The sequence below is a fragment of the Cryptomeria japonica genome, chromosome 6 (genome assembly GCF_030272615.1).
Source record: "Cryptomeria japonica chromosome 6, Sugi_1.0, whole genome shotgun sequence".
Classification (NCBI taxonomy): domain Eukaryota; kingdom Viridiplantae; phylum Streptophyta; class Pinopsida; order Cupressales; family Cupressaceae; genus Cryptomeria; species Cryptomeria japonica.
This window is the reverse complement of record NC_081410.1, coordinates 368,814,573-368,839,071: the sequence shown is the minus strand read 5'-3', so window position 1 is coordinate 368,839,071 and position 24,499 is coordinate 368,814,573. Positions and strand designations below refer to the sequence as shown.

The following is a 24,499-nucleotide window of genomic DNA, read 5'->3' as shown; positions in this document are numbered from 1 at the left end:
CCCTCTCCCAGGGACCAGAGCGATCTTGTTGATGTCTATTATCTTGCCATGCCTAGGCGCCAATATCATCTATGACACATTAAATGCCAATTTCGATAAAACCTTGAAATATTTTTGAAATTAAATTGACATTTAATAAGTGCGCAAAACATTTAATAATTAATTTATGCCTTTAAAAAATCAAAATTTTAATTATTGAGGCATTTGAAATTAATTATTATTAAATTAAAATTAAAAGATGAAGCGCTTGAGGTATTATTTTTATTCATTTTATCAAGTCGGCCTCTTCTTTTTTTTTAATTTTATTTATTTTTTGCCTTTACTTGCAAGGTCGGCCTCATGGGTAAGTGGAAGGTGAGCGCTCTATATATTGGAGGTGTTGTTTCACAATTCAAATCATTCAATCATCCTTTCAAGTGCGATTTGGAGAAGCAAGGAAGGAGGTGCGAAATCTAGCTTGTGTGGAGCGAATTTCTACCAAGTGTGGAGGCTAAGGAAGGCGAAATTCATCTTGAAGGCTATTGGAGAGGCGTATTTCTAGCTAGATTGGAGGATAATTTCCAGATTTTTGAAGACATTTGAAGGCGAATTTCCTGATCTTGAAGAAGCTAGTGGAAGATGGAGTTCTTTTCCAAGCTAAAGGGGGCGCATTCTGCTAAAGGGAGTCTTGATCTACATTTTGCCTAGCGAATTCTCCTATTTTTGCATCATTTTTTAGAATTAATTCCCAAGTGGAGGTATGGCGTAATCACCTTGGCACCATTTTTTTTTGAAGATTTAAATTTTGCTTTGAAAATCCTAAATTAGGAAATGACAACTCAAGATTTATCATGAAGTTTCCTAAAATTAGAATCTTGAATCTTCCTTTCTACACTTCAAGATATATTATTAATTGTGAAATGTTGTGTAGGTGTCAAGATGGCAACTCCCAAGCTCGAAAGATCTACAAATCGGAAGACTCTCCTCAAGGAAAATCAAGCCAGATCAAGGACGATCAAGCAAGGACAAGGGCGACCTCCTCCAGCCTAGCATCGACAAGGACGACCTTCTTTGGACTAACGTCATCAAGGGCGACCTCTTCCAATCCAGCATTCCAAGGCGAGGTACAACAGTCATCCTGCACATCAAGGACACAAGAAGTTAGAACAAGGGTTTGTTGAAGAAGCAGATAGTTCTAGATGAATTAATTAAAGCTAGCTTCTCAACAACATCAAATTGAATATTTACCAAGTTACAAGTGTCGGACGAGGTGGCATCCTAGTCATCGCTCATCCAGTCAGTGTGGTCCACCTCAACATTTCCAGATTCAATGTACCTAACTCATAGAAGGTGGCACAAACTCCGATGTACCTATCCCGACTATCCATTGGTCGATTTTTCTAGAAAGGACATGTGTCCAAGCAATACAATTTTATCATTGGTCAAGCATTAAATGTTATGTAATGGTTGTAACAAACCCTAATTAGGGTTTTCATTGTAAAATCTTGGCCATTGATCTCGAATTGATCTAAGCCATCGAATTGTATTGAGGGCACTATATAAACCCCAACTCTTCATTTTGTAAAGGCAATTAGAGATAGTATGTAAATAGTGGAAGCAGTTAGAAGATAGAAAGTAGTTAGAAGGTGATTAGAATAGCAATTAGAGTAGAGTAGAGAGAGAAGGCAAAGATTGTTGCCAAGATGTTGTTGTAAAAGACTTGTAACTTCATTGAAGAAATGGTGAAATTTATGGGTCGATTCGACAATTTGCATGGTCTTTATACTTCTCATGTTTGATTTCATGTTATTAGATGAGTGGAAGAAATGTGCTTGATTGATGATGGAATTCGTATATCCATACTACTAGCAGTTTGTTGATTGCAAACTTGCCTTGTGTAGTCAACTGGAATCATTCAGCTTAAGCTTAACTTCAATTGTCGCTTCTTCATTGATATGCATCAACCTAATGGTGTCTATGCCTGCAGTGATGATTTGAACATCATAAAGCTTTCCTTCGAAGATCGCACTAGCCTTGTGGAGATGGTCCTGCGATGTCAAAACAAGACCTAGTTAGAGTTTCATCAAAGATCAATCATTGCTCCTACATTCTTAGTATTAGGATTAGATCCTCTCTTCGCCCTCATCTTTTTTCCTTTTTTCAAGTCAAAGCTAGTAAAATCCTGTGTCCAGCAATATTCAAAGCAAATCAGAAGTTCAGGCATCAAATGTAAGTCCCCTTGTGATTCCAGCAAATCACATCATACCACAGAGAGTTTATCCACACGTAGAGACCCTACATACAAGAACCTTGGAGCCATCCTGATTGATCCTTTTTCGCGATATCTTCAGCAATCAGAGGCTTTACTCAAGAGAGGATAAGGTACCTTTAGGTATTTTATTCTGTGTTTGATAGTGTACAAAATACACGTCAACAGGACCTAATATGGGTATGCACCTAGCTAACCCGACTTCATAGGTCAAAGTTCATGTTCCAAAAAATGATAATTAAGTATCAATAATCTGATGTCATAGAGTTCACCGGACTATCCTAAAAAATTAAGATCTAGCTAACATTTTAAAAACCCTAATATCCATTTAAGATCTCTATTAATGTACAGTTTGCAAGTGATTTCAATGGTTTTTTGAATTAGAGATATATTTTAAAAAGAAAAATTATGTAGGCCATGGCTGTATCCATCAAAATGCACACAAAATGGGGCTAGGGGAAAATCAACCTTAGTCTGGATGAAAATCCAGACTTAAAAATCATTAAAAATGCTCTCAATGGAAAATCGCCTTGAGTCTGGACCGAGAGTACACACAAAAATCCTCAAAACTCATCACAACAGACCTGGTGGAAAATCGACCCAGGTGTGGAATCAAGACAAATGTCATCCGCAATCCTATTCATACTCCCTAGTGGAAAAACGTGGGTAGTAAGGATAAATCCTGACACTTAGTCAAAATTTAATGCTTCCAGGGGAAAAACGACCCTAGTATGGATTCACAGTGGCAGAAAAATGAGGCAAGTATGGATTTCAAGGGAAATCCATGTCCAGTTTGGATTCTGAGTGGGGAAAACCATGGGTAGTCAGGAATATGAGGGGAAAAGCACCTCTAGTATGGAATTTTGACCTTTTGACCCTTAGAATATGGTTTTCATCTGGAAAATGATGATTTTTCCACTCGGAATCACTTAGAAACTTCGAAACTCAATAAAACTCAACTAGACTTAGGCAAATTCATCAAAAATTGGAGCATAACACAAGGAAATCTATCAGGATAAAGTGTGAAATCAACTCGAATAACTCCCTAGGAGCGAGAAAACAACTCCAAAAGGTCTAAAAACACCTTAGCACTTTAAAATCACCGACGAAGACGTTCAAAACACGTTAACGCTCCAAGGGTTAACACTTGGACAAAACTAGGATCATTTAAAAAAATCAATTTTCACACGCTTGATCCTATAACTTCAAAAACCCTAAACGACACTAGGCATGATCAAAACTCCAAGACTCGGGCATGGGAAACACAAAATTGCCCACTAAGCAGCCAAAACCCTAACCTAACAACACAAAAAGCAGGAAAAGAGGGGGTCCCCGTTACCAATGGGGCGATGTGTGAAAAGGTCACAACAAGTCACTTCTACAAAATTACAAATCATCAAAGCTTCAATGGATCTCATGAAGTCATAATTCTTGCACATAATTAGACACCGTGATTATGCTTTTGATGTTGCAAGAGATAAGGAGAGAAAAATTGATGAGCTCATCCTTGAGCTTGATACAACAAAAGACTTATTGCAAGGTTCCCACTTGGCACTTCAAGAAGTTGAAGAACAGCTTGTTGTTGTTACAAACTTGAGGGAACTAGAAAAAGGTGCAATGACAGAAGAAATCAAACTAGCGATTGAAGAGCTTGATAGTGTTCAAGAGAAGTATGATTTAGATATCATGCCAAGGAGATCAGAAATTGTACATGCAGATTTAGATGGTTTTGAGCAAGAGGAAAGTGATGATATTCATGTTTTTGATAACCCTCTATTTGTCTTAAAAGAAAAAGCAACTTAAGATAATCCTCTATTCATATTGGATGACGAAACAACTCCTGATAGAGGCAACATACTTGATGATAACATCAAGATATGGGATCCAAGAGCATATTCAAAAATTGAGTTAGAGCATGGTTCTCTTTATGTTGGTGTAACAGAATCATATCACAAGGATTTGTCGAGCCTTATGGTTGGTAATCCTCTTGGGAGACCACCTGATGTAGAGAATGCAAGTGAAGTTGAAGATGTAGTTTCTTCATGGGACATATTGAATCATGGAGACCTCTACATTTCAGATTTTGAAAAGTTTCCAAACAATGTTTATGATCTTGCTGGAATTTTCAGAACAGCAGCAAGAAATGTAAGTTCAAAACTTGTTTGGCATGAAGATTTGACATCTATTGCCTCTAGACCTATACTGGAAAAAGCTTGCATGGTTGATTTGCAAGAAGTCCAAGTTGTTACCATTCACTGTGATGAACAAGGTGTGATCAAATTGAGTATAAATTTTAGTGCTGTAGAGGTACAGTTTGTGGGTGGCACATGGATGTGTTGCATTGGAGACATTTTGTTTGGGAAAGATTCCTTGGGTTGCATTAGAAGATCTTCTGATGAGGCACATATGAAGAGCACAGTAGCGCAGCACCAGCATGATGGAGCTGCTTTGTTACTTCAAATTCAGCGTAGTAGTCACCAACAAAATATGTTGGAAGGCTGCGGTGACCAAAGAGATGTTCCTTGGTGGAGAATAGTTCATAATTTCAATTTTGATTCTTCTGTTTGGATGCATGCCACCTCTCATTAAGGTTTTCTTTCATTCAGGAGGTTTGGCAAAATAATTTTGTCAAGAAAAGTAAAAGGTTTCAATTGGGGATTGTTTAGAAGTGTTTTCCAGCCACTTCCAAGTTGCTTTTGAGCAATGCAATGCTCATTTTTCATGCTAACGATTGAAAATCCCTTTGGTGCAGCTGTTGTTCCTTGCATAGAGAGTTGAACTTGTTAAAATCAGATTATTCTTCACTGATTTCAGTCTTAAACAGCAGCGAGCATATGCCTATTCAGTCTGTTCAACTGTGGAAATTCATCTTATGAAGGTTGGTGATGTGAATTTGGATAGTTTACCCTTAGAATTCATTCAGGACAAAGAACTTCTGCACGCTTTGGTTCATCATTCAAAGACTTGGAGTTGGAACAGTGTGAGTTTTCAGAAGTCTTCATGGTTGTATCAGAATAGTTCAAAAGACGCATGTTAGATCCAAGTGTTGTTTGTTGGAGTAAATAATTCATACATTAATTATTCACTTAATTGCATTAATTTACTAATTAATCGATGCCTTAATTAGTAATTAATTATTGGCATTTATTATTTAGTTAATTAATTAATTAGGGATAATTAATTAATATTTATCTCCATGCATAATGCAAACTAGGAAAAGCAAACTATGTTTAGATTTCGAGAGTTTCATGCATTTAATTAGTCTATTATGCTATTTGTGCATACATGACTGATTCATGCATTCTATTTCAACTCTTAGTCTATCTTGTAAACTCCACCATTTAGGGTTTCTATCTTTAGAGTTAGATTTCTCTATAAGGATGTAATATCCTTCATTGTAACTCAAGCAATTTCAAAGCAATTCAATCAATTTCATTGTTATTGTCTTCAATTATTTTGTTGTTCAATTATCTCTTTATGTGTGATAGGTATTCTTGTAGAAGATAACTGGGCTTGTGGGATTTGCATTTCACGAATTTTAACACAGTATCAGAGCTCCAGATCTAAAGATTCTTGTTCGCTTTTTTTGGGAGAGTATTTGTATACACAACAAATCGTTCATCTTGGGTTAATTTGGAGTGCACAATATGTTCCAAACGACTCGAGAAAGTCAGAATCGCCTTTTGTTTCGCTGAAATCGGATACACGGAGTCCATTTTGCAAGGATTCGAAGTTTGAGGGTTTTCTCTGTTCCAGAGGGTACCTGAAAATTCGAAGCGTTTTGGGCCCAAACGGACCTCGCCATTGGTTTCAGAAGGCCTTTCAAATGAATTTTGATATATAATTTGCCTATCTTGGGTGATGGTGACCTCTAAGGCAATTTCTTCTTTGTCTCAACTGTACTGCCACCTACACGCACTTCGAGAAAAAAATAGGTTTTTTTGTGTTATTATTTTTTTCCAAAAAAAACAAATTTACAAAAAAAATATCATAAATCAAAAAAAATGTTAAAAAGTTTTTTTTTTTTTTAACTTTTGAAGGGGAGGGCGTACCCCTTCTGCAGTCCGTCCGGACTGTAGCCGTACAGCCTACAGCAGGCCGGCGGTTCTTACCCCCCCCCCCCCAAACTGCTTTTCCAGCTACTACCACCCATGGCAGCCACCTCCGCCCGCAAGCACTTTTTCGGCACCCATGCAGCATTTTCCGGCCCCCGTCGGTATTTTCCGACCCTCCACCAAATTTTTTTTCGGTGGCTACAAATATTTTTCGGCATGTTTTTTCCGACAAAGGGGATTTTTTCAGCATATTCTGCTACATCAGCAGTGCGGACGGTTTGCATGGCCCTTTGTAACCCTCTTTGTGCCCTAAAAGAGGGGTGTTTTTCTTTGGCCATAACTTGAGCATATGGAGTCAAAATTGGGCAAACCATATATCGTTGAAAAGCTCTTTCCGAGCCCGATCCAGATATGAGGGTATTTTCTCTGATTTTTCCATTTTGCAAGTTTTTTTGCCAGTTGAAGTCAGAAGTTGCTATTTGCACTCTTGGGGGCATATCTTGTGCATCTGGACTCCGTTTTTTGCAAACGAGATATCATCGGAAAGATGATTCAGAGCTCTATCCAGATCTCAGGTCCATTTTTTGCAGACTGCTTACCAGACCACTATCTCTTCCTTCCAATCAATAGTGCTTTTTCTGGTCCTATTTTGCCCTTCCTGTGATCCGAGCTCCACCTTTCTTGTCTCAGATCTCTACTTTTTCCAACATCATGGAGAATAGCATTCTTGTCATACCTCTCCCTTGTCAACATTATGGGGGGATTTCTACTGTTGGTGCTAATGCTTCCTTGGTTTCGCGTTGGAGGTTCTATGTATTCAGTACTTGTTCCTATGTACTAAGAAGATGCAGTGGCTGATTACCCATGCATTTCGGTGAGATGGAATACTTACCATATGGACACTCTTGCATTCCTATTTCTGGAGGTTTTTTTTTCAGCATCATAGCAGTCATACTACGATGGTGTTTGCAGCTTCTTCATGCTTCAATGTTTCTTCATGCTTGTCTTTTGTTTCTCTTTTGAAGAGGAGTTTTGTTCCCACTGGGTTTTCCCCTTTGCTTCGTTTCTGAGAAACTTCCATGTTTGTTCATGGGTACCTCATTAGGCTTTATGCCGGGACCCATCTTGCATTCATCTTTGCATGGCTTTTTCCTACATCTCTTTTGCCTCTCTCCCCAGTTGTGCATTCAGGGGGGTGTTGGAGTAAATAATTCATACATTAACTATTCACTTAATTGCATTAATTCACTAATTAATCGATGCCTTAATTAGTAATTAATTATTGGCATTTATTATTTAGTTAATTAATTAATATTTATCTCCATGCATAATGCAAACTAGGAAAAGCAAACTATGTTTAGATTTCAAGAGTTTCATGCATTTAATTAGTCTATTATGCTATTTGTGCATACATTACTGATTCATGCATTCTATTTCAACTCTCAGTCTATCTTGTAAACTCCACCATTTAGGGTTTCTATCTTTAGAGTTAGATTTATTTATAAGGATGTAATATCCTTCATTGTAACTCAAGCAATTTCAAAGCAATTCAATCAATTTCATTGTTACTGTCTTCAATTATTTTGTTGTTCAATTCTCTCTTTATGAGTGACAGGTATTCTTGCAGAAGATAACTAGGCTAGTGGGATTCGCATTTTACGAATTCTAACAATGTTATGATGATGAGTTTGTTGAACTCTTCCAAAGGATTGCTTTCCTTTTAGCAAGAAGATTGGAGGTCACAATTGCAGTTGTGCCTCTACAAGACACATTGTTTTTAGGGGTTCACAAACTTCCAAGATTGATTTGAGATCCTGGAGTTACATTATTTAGGATGGTTCTGATGGATGATAATTGCAAATTGCTTGAGGGCAAGCAATTCTAGAAAGGGAACACCATAATGTCCCCATTATTGGGTTCTCTTGCATTATAGTTAGCTCTGACCATCTCAATTTGTGTCAACCTTGTCAGAAGAGTTATTTGATGTTGCCAATGAGTTCAGATGGTCTAGAGGACTCATATGTCACTTTCCAAAGTTATTTCCAGCTTTTGGTGTATTCTCCAAGATTCTTGGAGAGAGCATCTATTTATAGTAAGTCACCCAATGGGAGCCTATTCTCATTATTCATCATAGGTATCACTCCAGTGCAGTCAGTTTTTGATTCCAATGCTTTTCAACAGTTTCCACAACTTGGGTGTTTTAATGAGCTATAATTTAAGTATGTTTCCTAAGATTGCTAGTTTTATTATAATAATTAATTGGGCATCTTCGTATAATAGCTCATTGGAATGAGAATTCAAATTTTTAAATGTTGGATGCTGATAAAGTGATTTTTAGTGTTGGTAATGTTTACTTATAAAATAAATCACTTGTCGAGGATATAAGGCTTATTTAATTTATAAAGTGATTTTATATTATACTTTCTGGAAAGTTCTTGGGATGGTTATAAAAGAAGGCTAGGGGTCTCATTTGGAGGATACACAAGATTCAAAAGCTTGCTTATTTCTCTACAAAGATTCAAAGATTTGTATGTATGGCCAAACTCTTACCAATGGGACGAAAACGCCAATGGTTTCTTGAAGTTGAGGACGGAAACCCTCTCATCAAAGCAGTTCTATATGGAGATTGACAGAGTGCTGAAGGTTTTGAGCAAGGATGAAAATCCTCATTCATTGGTGCTGATTCAGAAGCGGTTCCAGGCAGGGTTCACATTTGTGCTTAAAAGATATTTACAAGTTTTTTGCATTTGGATTCAATGATTCAGGTTTATTGAAATTTGTGAATTCCTTTACAAAGACAAATTTCAAAGCTATTGTTTTGCTAAGTTGGAAGATTAATAGCATATGTGGAGACGCCATTGTGAGAAGAAGAATATTAACACAAACTTGTTGGTCAATTTCGCATTATATTTCCTTATACTAGTTGTGGTTCTCCTAGCATAGCGTGAAGATTAAGGATGAGGGTTGAGCTGGTATCTTGCACGTGTTTGGACAAAGTTTGAGTGTCTAAGATTGGGTGTAGACCTTCGAATTACCCAAAGGACTAGTTTTGGAGGCTTTTTTCTGCAAACAAGGGAATGTGGCCATTATATTTATGGTGGCATGGACTAATAAGGGCAAGTCGTGAGAAATAGTTACAGATCTGTTTAAGGCGGGCTCTCCTTCAGTCTAGACATTTGGAACCCAAGACGTGGTTTGACAGTTTGCATTGATAATTAGAAGGTTGCAAGAGCTGGATGTGTTCATTCAGGAGGGGTCAACTCATGTATTTGAAGCTTCTAGTTTGCCGCCTTCCCTGCTGTGCATGGAGTTTATAGCTGTGTTGGGTGCTCAGAAAAGTGGATCAGAATAAGCATGATAGTTCATCATATCATATGCCAAATATCTATTGTTGCTATTTGCCCCTATCACTGTTGAAGATATTATGTACCTGCGCCAGCATATGAAGGAGTATTGTACAGACTTATGCTTGTAATTTGAAGACTTGATTTGGATAAAGGTTTAAACTGTGTTCTTGTTCTCTACTGAGTGTATTACTTGCTGTCCAATCTTTGCAGTTCAGTGATTTAGTTTATGGTTCAGTTTTACTCTTACTTGCATATCATTTTAGATTATTTTATTATGCTATCTATTCAACCATATCAGAAAACAAATTGAAAACACACAAACAAAACCAAAACATTCATTCCTTGATTATAAAAGTGGAAAATTTGGAGCCATTCTAGTATGGGATCTTACAATCTGAAAACTCTGCACATAAGAATGTATATGAATTTTTTAACAAAATGCCTTTGTAGATAAACTGGAAAGAAATTGCAAAAGAATTATGGCTACAAAAGGGATAGATATTACAAATCGCTGGTGGATGTGAGGGAGCTATGCACTACAATCAACAACTGACATGTCACCCTCCATTTGAAAGGGAACAATGCCAACAAAGTGACGAGTAGTAACAACATGGATCAATGAAAGCTTAAATATTGCTTTCAAACAAGGTTACCCGGGGAAACGTCCCGAGCCAAAATCCCCCATCCCCATACCAGGGAAGTTTCGAGGATGGGGATTGCCAGGGCTAGTGTGTTAAAAAGTGGTTGAAGGTCTGCAACATTGGACTTTTCACTGATATGAAGGGTAAACAGGTCTGAATCATAGCCAAAAGCACTCAGAAATATGAACAACAGCTTGGTAATCAATTTCACAAACACCCAGAACCTGGTAGCATATAAAGAAGTGGTTGTAGTTCATAATAGTAATAGAATACTATAAAAATATCCTCCAACCAGAAAGAAACAATGAACTACTTGCAAACAAGTGCCGGAATGATCAATGTCAAGTCTGGAAACCACCATGCAAAGCTCAAACTTAATTGCAGGTCTGCTGTTTGCAGGTCAAAACAGCTACAAAATTCATCAAACGCCTTCCCAATACATTAAATAACACCTCCCAGAAATGTAGGAATTCATACCTAGCAGATCATGCCAGATCTGCAAGAGGTAAAACCTATACTGGACCGTACTTTTCAGGCTGGAAAGCACTAATACTCCTTCAAACTCACAAGCTTGGGCTGGAAATGAACATCAATGGGAACGGCTAGTGTAGACTAATCAATACCATCAATATTGGTGGTCAAACAAGAGCATCAATTGAACACAAATGTTATATGTTAAGGTTACATAATGTATATATACAATCTTTATCCATGTTTTCATATGAATATAATATATATATATATATATGTTTTATCCATTTCTTCAAATGAATATTTAAGACTTCCCTATATATTTCAAATTTTCCCTATTAACCGTCCCCAAAATTGGCAAAAAAATCCTCTGTCCCGGAAACGTGTCTCTCCATCCCCTGTCCCAAAAACTTGAGGTAACATAGCTTTCAAATTATGACTTGGAAGTAAGCAAAGACCATTGTACATTGCACAAAGTGAAGCTTTCAACTGGCAATTCGTCTTTATGACGCAAACAATGCTTGTGATAGGGCCAATCACCCACATTAAAACAGATATAAAAGACATCACTTAAAGGAGGATAATCGAAAAATACATGTCAACATGGAAACACAACAAAAGAGCAAGCAATAATACCAAAGGCTTAAGACATTCAATTTTTTAGGGTTTCTGGCAGGGTTTAAGCAAAGAGACTCTACTTCACATTAACAATATAGTCCCGACTCCCAAAACATGACAACAAATGATTTTTTTACCAAGATTTGACAGGGTGACCAACACAATGAACATAACTAAGTGTTGAATAATGTATCATGTTTCGATAGACAAAATACATATATATGTCTAGAATAAATAAATATAGAAATAGCCATCGAATTTCAGGCCTGCTTGAAATGTTTCAAAATGCAAGTCATTTTTCACTCGTGCCACACTCATTGAAATTTTGTAGTTGGCTTTATTCTAGCATCGAGTGTATGTTAGTTTTGACATAAACACAATAGCAAATTTATAAAAGTCACTTCCTTTCTGTTTTCTCAATTGAGGACCCAAGTCTGATATAAATGCCCCTAAACTGTCACAAGTGCAAACATTGCCTCCAAATGTAACCTGGCCTTTTCCAAGACAAATTTTGCATCATTAAGTGCACTTACATAGGGAAAAATCAATCTTCTTTCTTCTGTAAAGGAGATTTATGTTCAAACATGATTGTGGCTTGAGATCAAATGTGGAAAACTAATTATGCATTACACTTGCCCTTCCATCGAGGATAATATGCTTTATGCATAGCTTGAGGTTATTATGTTTGGAGTTTTTTTTTAGCAATTTTTATTTAACAGATTGTGAAGTTAGGTTGAGTCAATTTTTCTCTCCTCAAGTAAGCAGTCTTCAGTCCAAGGTTAAGTAAGTAATACCTTCTTCTGTCTAATCATTTTTGTCTCGGCAAGGTTAAAGTCAATTTGCTATCTCTTGATTTTATCATCTCCAACAAAAAGGGCGATTTGTTTGTTGTTTCCTGATTCATTTTTCTCTACTTTTGTTTGGTTTTGAGCTGGCTTAGTTCAAGGCCCAAACACAATTCAATTTTTATTAGCTTCCCAACTTTTAAAGTGTAGTTTTTGAAGAAGATCGCCAATAGGGGATACGCAACAGTTGCCTTCCCAAAGCAATCCTCCTCACCCACCAAGGATTTCACCTAATTGTGGGAGGAACTACGCTACACAAATTCCCAGCAGCAGAGATACAGATTATGAGCCTGAGTTTCAGTAGTTGAATTGATAATTTGCCAAAACGCTGCCTAGGACCAGTAACCTTCTTGCACACTGGTGGAGGAAATGCATTCCTCTTAAACAATAAGCATTAGCTGGTCTGCATGTGCTCTTACCCTACAACTTTCCCACCTCATACCAAACTCCGGAGAACAGACATACCTATAATGTGTTCCACGGACGCATCCTCAGCCCTAAAACCCCTGTCCCTCTCCCCAGTGATATTTTGGGTGCAGTGGGATAGCAGACCTCAAAAATCTTCAAAATTCTGCAATGTTTTAGAAATACATTGCATGAACAGGAAATGCTGCGGAGACATTTGGCCATTCCCGAGGTGGCCGGGGAAGTCTCAGACGTCCCCAATGGCAAGGCTTTTTATAAAGTTTTAAAATTAAAACAAAAAACCAAAAAAAAACTTCGTGACATTAATAACTAGTGTTTGAAAATTCCCTCATGCATCTGATGAACTTATATCATTGTCAAGTGTTATATAACCATTTAAAATGCTGTTTTAAAATTCTTTCACAAATCTGAATTCCTTCATGACATCAAAAAGTTAGTGTTAACTGTTATATAACTTACATCATTACCTACGAATCTGAATCATGACATATTATTACCGTTATCCTAATATCACTGCTGTCACTGCTGTCATTAAAGACATCTACGATACCAGGCAGTCTATGGGACCCAAGATTGAAAACAGCACAATGATTCCAAAAGATCCAACCAATAAATCTCAGCCACAACTTCTGAGTGACCACTATTTTTTACTGATCAAGGTTCTTCTGCTGTGAATTTTGACAAAGTAATCTGCCATCTTTGCAATTTGTTCCTCAGTGAACAAAGTTGTTACAGACTCATTTTTTAGAAAATCAGCACATTTAGTCTGAATGTCCTCATATGCTGAACATTCCATGATGTAATGCCATTATGTTTCCACCAACATTGAAGTCTAGAGACAACAAACCCTATCAACTCACTCCTCTTTGGATGTTTTCCACATCCCAGTTTGGCACCTAAGATGGTGCAAGCTTGTTCTTACCTGAGCTATAAGCATTTTAGCTTTCCATTTTAAATCTGCCCTTATATAATATTTTTGTTGAAGGTCGCATGTGGGATTGAAATGTTCGAAATAGTATTCCCTATTATCTCTCACATACCTTTTGATTTCTGCATTTACATTGAGCAATTTTGCATATTAATTCTCCGTCTATTTAGCCATTTGATATTTTGTTTCATGCAAGTGTTTTTTCTTATAATGCTGTCAAAATATATTCATTGCTGCTATATTGCTGTCACCGTCTTAATTTTGATATTAGTTTTATTGTATATTGAACTCACATTGCATGTGACCTAACCCCTACTCCACTAAAGTTTTATACAAAATATTGGCACCCAAAAGACGAATCTATTGTTGTTCAATTCATCACTCAGAAGCTACACAGAGACTTGAGATCCTATAAAGTTGGTATTTGCAAGTAAACATATAATGAACAGTGTCTGAATTGTCCATTGATTTCGACAACATGAAACCAATCGTAGGGAAAATAACTAACTTGGCCTAGTACAACTTTGATGCAAAACGTGTACATTGTTATATTCTATAACCATATTTAAATATAAAAATCAACTTAAGATGTTTAGTGGGTAATTTTTAATTTGGTGGGAAATGCAAGCAGATAGAATTTTCAGGGGAGGCTAGAATTATCAACCTGTTCAACATCATCTCGGTCAAAATCTTCTCTTGCCTGGGTACCATACACTCCTGCTCCCTCTGCACTTTTACCAAAATTAAACCAACATGTTACCCTTCTGCAGTGAGACTTCATGCCCACCTTCAAAGTTCTTAGTCCTGCTGTACTGCTGTCGCATCTGCCCAATGTTTTTTGGCCCAAGAAAGACGAAGTGTAGTGTCGTAAGTGCAGGGAAGCATTGATATTGTGAGAGGATCGAGCGACGCAAATATTTGAACGAGACAAGCCGAGATAGGGAGCAGGACAAGCCATATCCACTTCTTATCACCTATCTGGAGTCACCTGAACATTGAAGACACTCTGACTTTATACAAGAATTGAACTTGTGAGTGAGATAATTAGAAATTATGATAACGATATTAATGTCTATGAGGAATAGTATAATGATAAAAGAAAATGAGTGTATTTAAAGAGAAAATATATTATTAATGTTTTATAATTTTATTATTATTTCAATTATAAGAGTTGAGTATATGGGAAAAACAAAAGTTCAACATAAATAAAAATATTATGATCATGTTTTCAGAAGATTTAATTTCATATCAGGTTTGATATTTTTTTATTTATATTATAAAGTAGAAAATATTTCATATTGAATTTGATTGGATTTTAATGATTATAACTTTTTATTTAATAGTGCAACTTTTTCGTTTATAATTTTTTTAAGTAATAGAATGTTTTCTTCGATCTTAATTTTAAGATATATATGTTAATATATAAAAGTTTGTTATGATAATGTTTTTATCTAATATTAATGAAGAGATAAGATAAATGAATGAAACAATCTTTTAAGATTAGGATTTGGTAGAAATAAAGTTTATAGGTAAATATGAGTAGAGATCAATTATTGAAAAGAATATAGTTATGCCTGTCTTGTACACATGTCTTATTTTGTTTTAGTAAATTAGATACTCTTTTTTTTGCTTTCGTGTTTTTTTTTTCTTTTGTTTTACTTTAAGACAAATCTTATCAAGTTTGGTGTGTAAAGTTTTACTTTGTTTTGAACTCTTTGATCTGTTTCAAAGTTTTAGGTTTTTCCTTTTTTATGTACAAGTAAGAAGTTTTAGGCTTTTCCTTCTTTATGTACAAGTAAAAAAAACCTGAAGATTTGAAACATGTTGGTTTCGATGTTTTTATGCTTTGAGGTCATTAGATCCCTAATAAGTAGCATTCCTTTGAGTTTTCAAAGATTCTTTCACCCACATCCTGAATTTTGTCTAGCATAAGGTAAGTGCAAACTTCAAACCCCAACGTATAGCAGGTTTTGTCATTCAACTTTGACCTATCCCTTTGGCTCAGCATTTATTGCAAATCTTGCTCATGCAAATTCAAGTAGAAGTCCTGACAAGTTTTTTTTAATTACTTTATGCTTTATGTTTTCTTGAGCTCTAGCATTCTTGTTTTTCCTATGATCCCTTAATCCAATATTCGAAATTCCTCTAAATTGTGTTTTCTACACATTTAGTTCAATACTGAGTTCAAAGGTTGATGGGAAAAATTTTACCTACATTTCCTTTCATTCCTCTATTTGATATTTGAAAGCCCTCTAAATTTGTGTTGCTTCCGCAATCAATTCAATCACAAGTTTGAAGATTTATGGGAACAGTTTTTCCTACATTTTCTTTCATGTGTCACCATTAGATCTTGTGTTTCCTTCATTTTCTAGGTAGATTTCTTGTGTGCTACCTTCATTTTTTTCATTTTCATGTTATTCCCTACTTTTGTGTGGTTTCATTCTCTATTTATATAGTTTTATGTTTAGGGTTTATCCTAAGTTCTTATTTTTTTTGTATCCTTATGGATTTTGATGTGGATTAAGTTGACGACATGGACCTCAGGCACGTTTAACTTCATTAAGTATTACAAGGGTTGGCAGAGATACAGAACATTTGATGCTCAAAGAGTGGATTGGTATAGGAAATTACATTCCTAGTGGCTTTGTAATCACTAGAATTGGTCTTGACCCATGCACAATACTATAATGACATACAAAGAAAAATTTTCTTGCCAACACATCAAATAATCTTGGATATCAATGTTGATGTCATTGAAAAGACCTTTGGCCTATCTACCTATGTATAATATGACAAGGTAAACATGAAGGAGGCCCTCCACTATTATGAAACAAATACTCTTTAAATAGCATAATGCATCAATGGTAGTAGAATGATTACTAGGAGAAAATTAGTAGCAAAGGTTGCCAAAGTAATTCATAAAAATGAGTTCAAAGAATATGCCAATGATGTCATCACCTTACTGAGTTGAGTAGCAAGTAATTCCAACACTAAGGAGTTCTACCCTAGTTGTGAATTCTCATGATGTCCATCTTGGACAAGAATAAAATTGATTGTGGGAGAAAAATTAGTGATAATTTGCATACCTAACTAACAAAAGTGTAAGATAATAAGAAATATTACATGGCCTTTGATTTAGTCTATCTATTGGATATAAAAGTAAACGTTCCATGAATACACAAGGTGGGAAAGATGCAACATGGAGGCAAACTATTGTACAATGATTATCCACATTAGAACTCAAGTCAACTTGGAGAAACTACAACAAATTTAATGATGCTTTCATCTTCTCCATCATCAAGTATTTAGAGAATGACTATATAAGGAGGTTGTCACTAGAGGTATGTAAAGATATGGTAAATTAGGGATTTTTATTTGATTTAGACTTTCTCATGTGGTAGAATTAAGGATTCCACAAGGTCTAGGTATAAACTCTCCAATTATCCCAATAACAACATCATTTACTCCATGAGCATTCATAACATCGTAAATGTATTTGGCCTAATAATTAGAAATTTCCACAAGCATCAAGCAAAACTTGAAGATTATTCGGTAGATTTTTTAGAAAAAACATGAAATAAGAATCAAGATTTCTATTGTATGATCTTCCCTAATATCACAAACTTCAAAATTAATAAAATCCAAAACTCCCTCAAGGAAGATGGGAAGATCATTGACCCATCATACAATAGAGATGAGTTGTTTGATCAACCTATAAATAAGATTGATTGGTTTACCTAAGACAATACATTCATCAAAGTCAAAACTTGGGAGGTGATCTAGAAAATATAGAAATGGCTAAAAAATTTGCATTCCATGTACAACACTAAGGTGAATTGTCAAAGATATCTAAAGGAAAAGAGCCAAGAGTACAAAGTGGTCAAAAAGAGATATGAAATTATATCCTCTAAGAAAAGGAAAAGTGTGGCGCTAATTTAAGAGACAATGGAAGAAGAGGAGGAATACTTTGAAGGAGTACCTCTAGTTAGGAAAAAGAAGAAGAATTCAAAGAATATCCCTACTCTTCCTCCTTCCAATACTACCCAAATGAAAACTACTTTATCCCCACAAGTGTAAATAGAATTTGAAATCCAATAGGGCCTAGTCAAAAAGGTCACTTTTGTTAGGATTTTGTGTTGTGCGCCATTGTATAGATTGATATATTATAATATTGTAATTAAATAATTATTTAGTTATGGTACATCTAGGGGATGTAGTCAAACATACTAGGTAATTATTTGGGGACCCCTTGTAAGTTGTATTGTAACATTGGGTTGTTATTTTATGTGTGGGAGACATGATGATTATTTAATATAGGGGAAAGATATTTAATAAAGTGAAAACTTAGTACCCAATATTACATAAGGGGTCAATGGTTTTTGGTTTCATCACTTTGGGGCATATGGTTTTACTTTACCACTTGGTTGTATTTGTGTGAGCTTGAGTCTATATAAGTAAGCACATGTTTAGTGCTTAAGGTTGGCTGGGAGAGTGGGTTGTAATTGTTGAGTCCTTTTGAGGAGTCCATATGTGAAGCAAGGCATGGGATATGTGCATTCATGCTTAGACACATAGAGGATGCATGGGAGAGGATTGATGTTTCCAAAGTATTCGTTGTAACTTTGTTAGTGCTCTATATTGCTTTATTGGTAAATAAGAAGATGGAGTATGGATGGTTTTGGATGTTGGGTTTTCCCTTCTTGAGGATTTTGCCAAGGTATATGTTGTGTTATCTTGTGGCTTGTCTATTTGATCAATGCATAATGGCTATTCTATAAGATTGTATGCATGCTTTTTTCTTATAGATTATGGAGGAAATAGATAAAATGAACTAGTTATTGTTGCAATATTCTCTAACAAGTGGTGTAAGAGCTTTCATTGTTGTGGGAGGTGTTAGCTCCCAAGATTTTGAGTTATAAGCCTAGCTTGAGTGGATAAGGTGCAAATTTAAAGCCATGACTATGCATGAAAGATTTGGGGAATTACAAGGTATGGAACACATTTGCAAGTTGTTTTATTATAATCTAAGGGTTTTGGGCTTGCATTTATAATGGGTTGGTTGTAGATTTGGGGTTTGAGAAATGTTGGGTCAAAAGAGTATCTCAGACATGCTTTCGTATGAGAGTTTTGTGGGAGAAATTGGGACAAAATGGACCTCATAATTGGATCCAAGATGGCCGAGAGATGAAAAATAATATAAATTTGACATATCTCTAAACAACTGAAAAAAATAATAATAATAACAATAATTAGCCCCAAATTAGGTTGTATGATGGTATGGCCTAAGGCATCATCAAAAATTAAAATAAATAAATAAAATTTAAATCAACGTCAAAAATTTATTTTAAACCTATAGAGAAATTTAAAAACTTTAAATTTAAAAGCATTTTGGAGGGTCTACAAACCCCTTCATGACCCTGATAGGTGTTGTACTCTATCACTAAGGATGTACCTTATACTCTCACCCAACCTAGTCAAGATCCCACTGCCCACCATTGAAAATAACAAATGGTCGGCTTGTAAAGTTTAAAATTTGAATTAAAAAAAAACTAAACTGCCCCTTGAAATTTTTCTTAAGGCTTAAGTTTAAAGCACTTCAATTTAAATTGAAGTGCCCCATGTTTTTATAAAGTTTTTTTAAAAAATTAAAATTAAATCATATCAGAAAAATTTGAGCGGGTCCATAAGATTAAACTAGCCCCCTTTTAAAACATTTTGAATTTTTAAATTAAATTCATTTGGATATTTGGAGTGGGGTCCACCAAGGTGCTCATATGTAGTCAAATTGGTAGTTTTTCCAACATGCGTAGCTTTCATCCAGAAGATCATTTTTTTAACTTCTTTAGTCAATGAAAATCTCTCTCTAAGAACTACACTATGATATAGGTTTGATTTTGATATTTTGATCAATTTTGGGGGCCTAAAAGCTAGATATTCTTCGATACACAGTTTTGAGTATAAATTTTGCATACAATTTTTTTTTTTTTTAATTTCAAATAGGCATTAGAGAGCATGAGTAGTGTACTTCGGAATAGTGATGATGAATTCTTAGTTTGATGAGAAAAGAGAGATGGGTACTTATTTGATCACTGTAAGTGCTTCAGATTTAAGGTGCATTTATGGTTGCAAACAGATGAGTTAAGAGGCGAAACCTTGAGGGAGTACATGTTTTTACATGATATTCACAATGATACATCTAAGTTTTAGATTGGTGCTTCTTAGTACAAGTTTATAGGTGTTTTCAAAGTTTGGACTTTAATAATGATGGGTACATAAGTTGTCTTTGACTTTGATGACATGATTGGACATGATTTGAGACTTGGAGACTTGTGTGGGTGATAGTTGAGTGCAGATACAATGTTGGTGCTCGTTATGGTGTCATGGATAGACAAGTGCATTTGTGTATTGGCATGACACAATTAGGTTTATGGTGATTGGGTTCAATGTTACCTGGTTGTTCTTATCTCCTAGATGTTGGCAATTGACACTCATATGGTGGTTTTTGGTGGTTGTCATTGATGGAAACTCTTCGTAGAAATTTGATCCAGTGGTCATAATTCTTATTATCCATAAGTCAGTGTTAACTGGTAGCCGATTAACCGATATTTCAAGAAGAACAGAGCATTTTTGGGTCCGGAAGCTTTCTGGTGATTGCGATGCATTGAATCGTGTTTTGGATGATTGGACCGACTTAGAAATATCATTTTATTATTGTTTTGGTGATTCACATCTAACCTTTGTGATCCGGTCAAGCCGACATGTGACTACACATTACACTTGCAGGGCAACATGATGCATGACCTATTTTGTGGTTGTCGGTATATAAGTTTGGTATGAATGATCTTTTTGGTGGATGATGCAATTATATGCAAGCGAGAGGTGATCAAGAATCTATTTTGGTGTAGTTTCACATGTGCATTCTTGATCTGGTAGTTGACTGAGACAGAGAACAGGGCAGAACAAGGTAGAATGGAGAAGATGCTCTAATCAATGTATCTAGCACTCAACCGGAACCCATCCAGGCATTGTAGATGTTATTTCAGAATTCAATCATTATAATTCATCACTGTAACTATCTTGTAAGTTAGTGAGACTTCCCTAAGGGTTGTAGCCTTTTGGGTTATTGTATTTGAGCAATGAGCTCTAGGCAGTGTGCCTGAATGCTTGTGCATTCCCATATTGTAATATTGTTTTGCTACTAGTCATAGTGGAATAATATTGTGGGTTCAAATCCTACAGTGTTTTTTCCCATTTGGGTTTCCACATAAAAATATCGGTTTAATGATCTTGTGGTTATTTGTTTTATGTTTCTGCATTTCAGTTTCAAGTATTTGCTTCCAGTGGTTTAAAGATAAGTTTGAAAATCTGCTAATCAGTAGATCACTGAGTAACCCCCCCCCCCCCCCACCTCTCAGTGATCCCCGATTCCAACAATTGGTATCAGAGCATAGGTCCTCTAAGGAAGCTTAACTGCTTGAGGAAGGTTCAAGAGATTGATTAAATGGATTCTGGTTTTTAGAGACAACTCAGTGTGGCACTTGAGGATCTTGATGCAACTAGAAATGAGAACCATACCTTGAAGAAAAACCTAAATATTGTTGATGATTTAATTAATGACTTGAAGGATCAAGCGAACATCTATAGAGAGAAGAGGAAAGAATTGATGGACAAACTGAAGGAGAAAGAAGACTAGATCATGGAATATCAGGGTAAAATTGATAAAGTTAACAAGCTTGAAAGAGAGAATGTTGCTTTGAAGAATGAGATGCAATCCATTGTGATGAGGCTAACTAAGGAGATTGAGGACCAGAAAAAGAGTGAAGAGAATCTAGCACAATCATTGAAGGAAAGAGTTGATGAATGCTTCAGGCTTACCTATGAGAATGATCAATTGAAGCTTGAGTTGACACAATCAAGGAATAATGGTCAAGAACTTGAAAGACATATTGCTACCTTAAGGGATGAACTTGCTATTGCTAATAAATACAAAGAAAAACTCAAAGATATCTCAGCAAGGCTTGACGAGATGCTGAGAGGTTAGAGACATGGAAAGGACATGCGAGGACTTGGATTTGAGAAAGTTGAATCCTCTAGATCTAGATAAGGCAATGCAAAACCTGATTAGAAGAAGAGCAAGAATCCCCTGGTAAGACAGCCTAATGCTCATAAATTCAATGGTAGATGCTTTACTTGCAATAAGTTCGGTCATATGGTGAATCAATGCAGAAGTAGGATGAATAATGGAATGAACAACAAGAATAATATTCCTACCTTTACCAGTCAGTGTTTCATATGCAATAATTTTGGTCATAAGTCAAATATGTGTAGAGCAGTGATGAATAACTTCCAAAAAAAAAGATGTTATGCTTGTGGGATGTTTGGACATATCTCTAATCACTGCAAGATGAGACCAAATCAAATGAACTTCAGACCTATGTAAAATTATGTTGTTTGTCGTGCATGCAACAAAACTGGTCACATTGCAAAGTACTATAGAAGCAAGAACAATGTTCTGGTAGACAAGAGGAAATCAGATAAGAAGGGAAAAGCGAAGGTAGAAGAGATCAGAGACAAGCATGAAAAGATGTGGGTTACAAAAGATAAATCCAGAGCAGAAAATGGATCTGCACCTGAATCTAATGTAGGATCTTCATTCGGTAACTAGGGATTTATGCCTTAGGGGGAGCTTTTCATGTAGATTCCAAGAACCCCCTCTTCGATGGTCTGCAATCGATTCCAAAAGGTTGCAGAAGGCTTAGATTAGATATACAGATGTTATCCGGAAGTTTCAGAAAGGATTTGATGCTCCGGTATGCGACTTCATGAAAATCATGGTAACCGGTTGCATTTATTGTAGTGGAAAATTAGGTTTTCAAAGGATAAAAGTGCATTTTGAAGTTCCATTTGTTACAATGCGATCAAGCGAATAGTGTAGAGAAGAAGAGCGAAGTGATTTGGTGATTCAACAACGATTTCAGCGATTCTAAAGCAAATTTTTGTGCCCGGTTGCGAATCAAGGTATTTAACTGTTCAGGCTTTCAGTTTTCACAAACCCTAGCATTCGAAATGGCTTTATTTTTTGGTGTTGCTACCCCTTTGGTGGTTGAAATTAAGGATAGGGCCAGACTTGTATTCAAGAAACACCCTTTCAAGTTCGTTGAAGATGATCCAGAAGGTGCATTTTCATCGGTGCCCTACAACATGCTTCATAATGAAGATATCAGGGCTTATATCCATTGTGATCTCGAGGAGCTTGGTAATGCCAATATGTTAGACCTATACAACAAGCACTTGGCAGACGGTTTGGGAAATCTCAAACCTGAATACAAAGTTCTTCAAGATAAGGGTTTCTCACAATTCGTTCATTTTTCATTGTTCAACGAAGCAGAGTGGATCTGATACATTCTTAGTCATGTTCATGATGAATTCATATGGCTTGATAGGCCTCACAAGATTACCAAATAGGCGATTCGAGTTGTGACATGCTTAGTTGAAACCGGTGAGGTACCTAGCCTGAGGAAAGTGTTGAATGACACGGTGATAGCCACCACTGGCTCCAAATTTGATAGCAAATTGATGACAATAAATGACATTCTAGAGAATGATGTGAAATTTGTATCAATGGTGGCTGGTTATAAGGTTTACCAGTCAAGCAAGTACAACTTTGTCTCTGGTACTGCCATTTACTCTACATATCAAATGCTGAAAGAAGACAAAAGGTACGACCTGTGCACAACCCTCCTGAATGAGTTATTGAGCAATTTGAAGAAGATTAAGTAGGATAAAAAGCATACTTTCAAATATGGTACACTTCTTATTTGTTTGGCTTTGTACTTCTTGAATGAGATACCCGATGTGAAAGGAAAGGTCCAATGGGCCTATGATAGATTGGTGGCCATGCAGATCAAAGAAGGATTATGGGGAGTTGGAGATGCAACAATGATAATATCTTCTCTCTAGGGGTACTTTAAATCTTTTCCAAGTAGAAATGAAAAGCAGAGAGTGTATCCCTAAGGAAATAGTTGAAAAGTATGAGCAAACCATATGCTTCATGATCGACAAGGATCAATGTCTGATGGAAGCAGTAGAACCCAGAATTGTATGGATCATTCCCATGGGGTACGAGGTTGACTATGTCACACTTGTGGCATATGCCCAACATATTTTGAGTCAACTGGTGGATCCAAAGGAAGGGAGATTTGGAACATTCAAGGAAAAGGATCTTAGTCTGCACATGCAATTCATTGCACCTACCAGAAAGAGAAAAGTCACAAAGATGGTTGAGGAGGTGGCAGTTCAAATGGGTTTCACTCGGGAGAAGGTGAAGAAATCAAGAGAGAGACATGTGTTAGGTCCCAGAGACAACTGAGAGGGGGGGGGGGGGATGAATCAATTGTCAAACAATTCAAACCAAAAACAACTTAAACCAACTTAATGCTTAATACCGGTAAACCAGTCTAATATGTCGGTAGACAGTTTTAACAATTAATTGCAATACCGGTAAGGATTAATGCACGAAACAAAAGGACAAATTCATCCACAACACATAACACCAATATTTGTACATGGAAACCCTATAAGGGGAAAAACCATGGTGGGAAACCTTACCCACAATCAGATGATACTACTACAGATAGTAAGTGTATACAAATGGGGTCTACACATGTAGAAAGGCCAAGCACCTAGAGCTCACTGCTCAATCACAAAATAGGAGTCACACTGAATACAATTGGATGGTTAAATCCAATAAGAATGTATTGCTCAAAATAGTATCTTCATATGCTGGATTCAGTACCGGTGTAGTTCTGATTGTCTTCACAAAAACCCTCCTTCAATCTTCAAATGATGTCTGCATGTATAGCTCTGCTTATTATTGCATATACCTTCACACAATCCTTTTTCGCATTCCACACTTGATCT

The 24,499-nt window shown here is 36.2% G+C and overlaps 1 protein-coding gene across 1 annotated transcript in view; it reads right to left on the bottom strand.

Annotated features, from left to right (window-relative positions):
- Nucleotides 1-14,623, bottom strand: part of LOC131072227 (protein LHCP TRANSLOCATION DEFECT) — a 66,841-nt gene extending 52,218 nt beyond the window's left edge. The window contains exon 1 of the mRNA XM_058008340.2: nucleotides 14,244-14,623. Coding sequence (XP_057864323.1) covers nucleotides 14,244-14,537 — 294 coding nt within the window. The 5' untranslated portion in view covers nucleotides 14,538-14,623. The remainder of the gene's footprint in view (nucleotides 1-14,243) is intronic.
- Nucleotides 14,624-24,499: the final 9,876 nt, after the last annotated feature.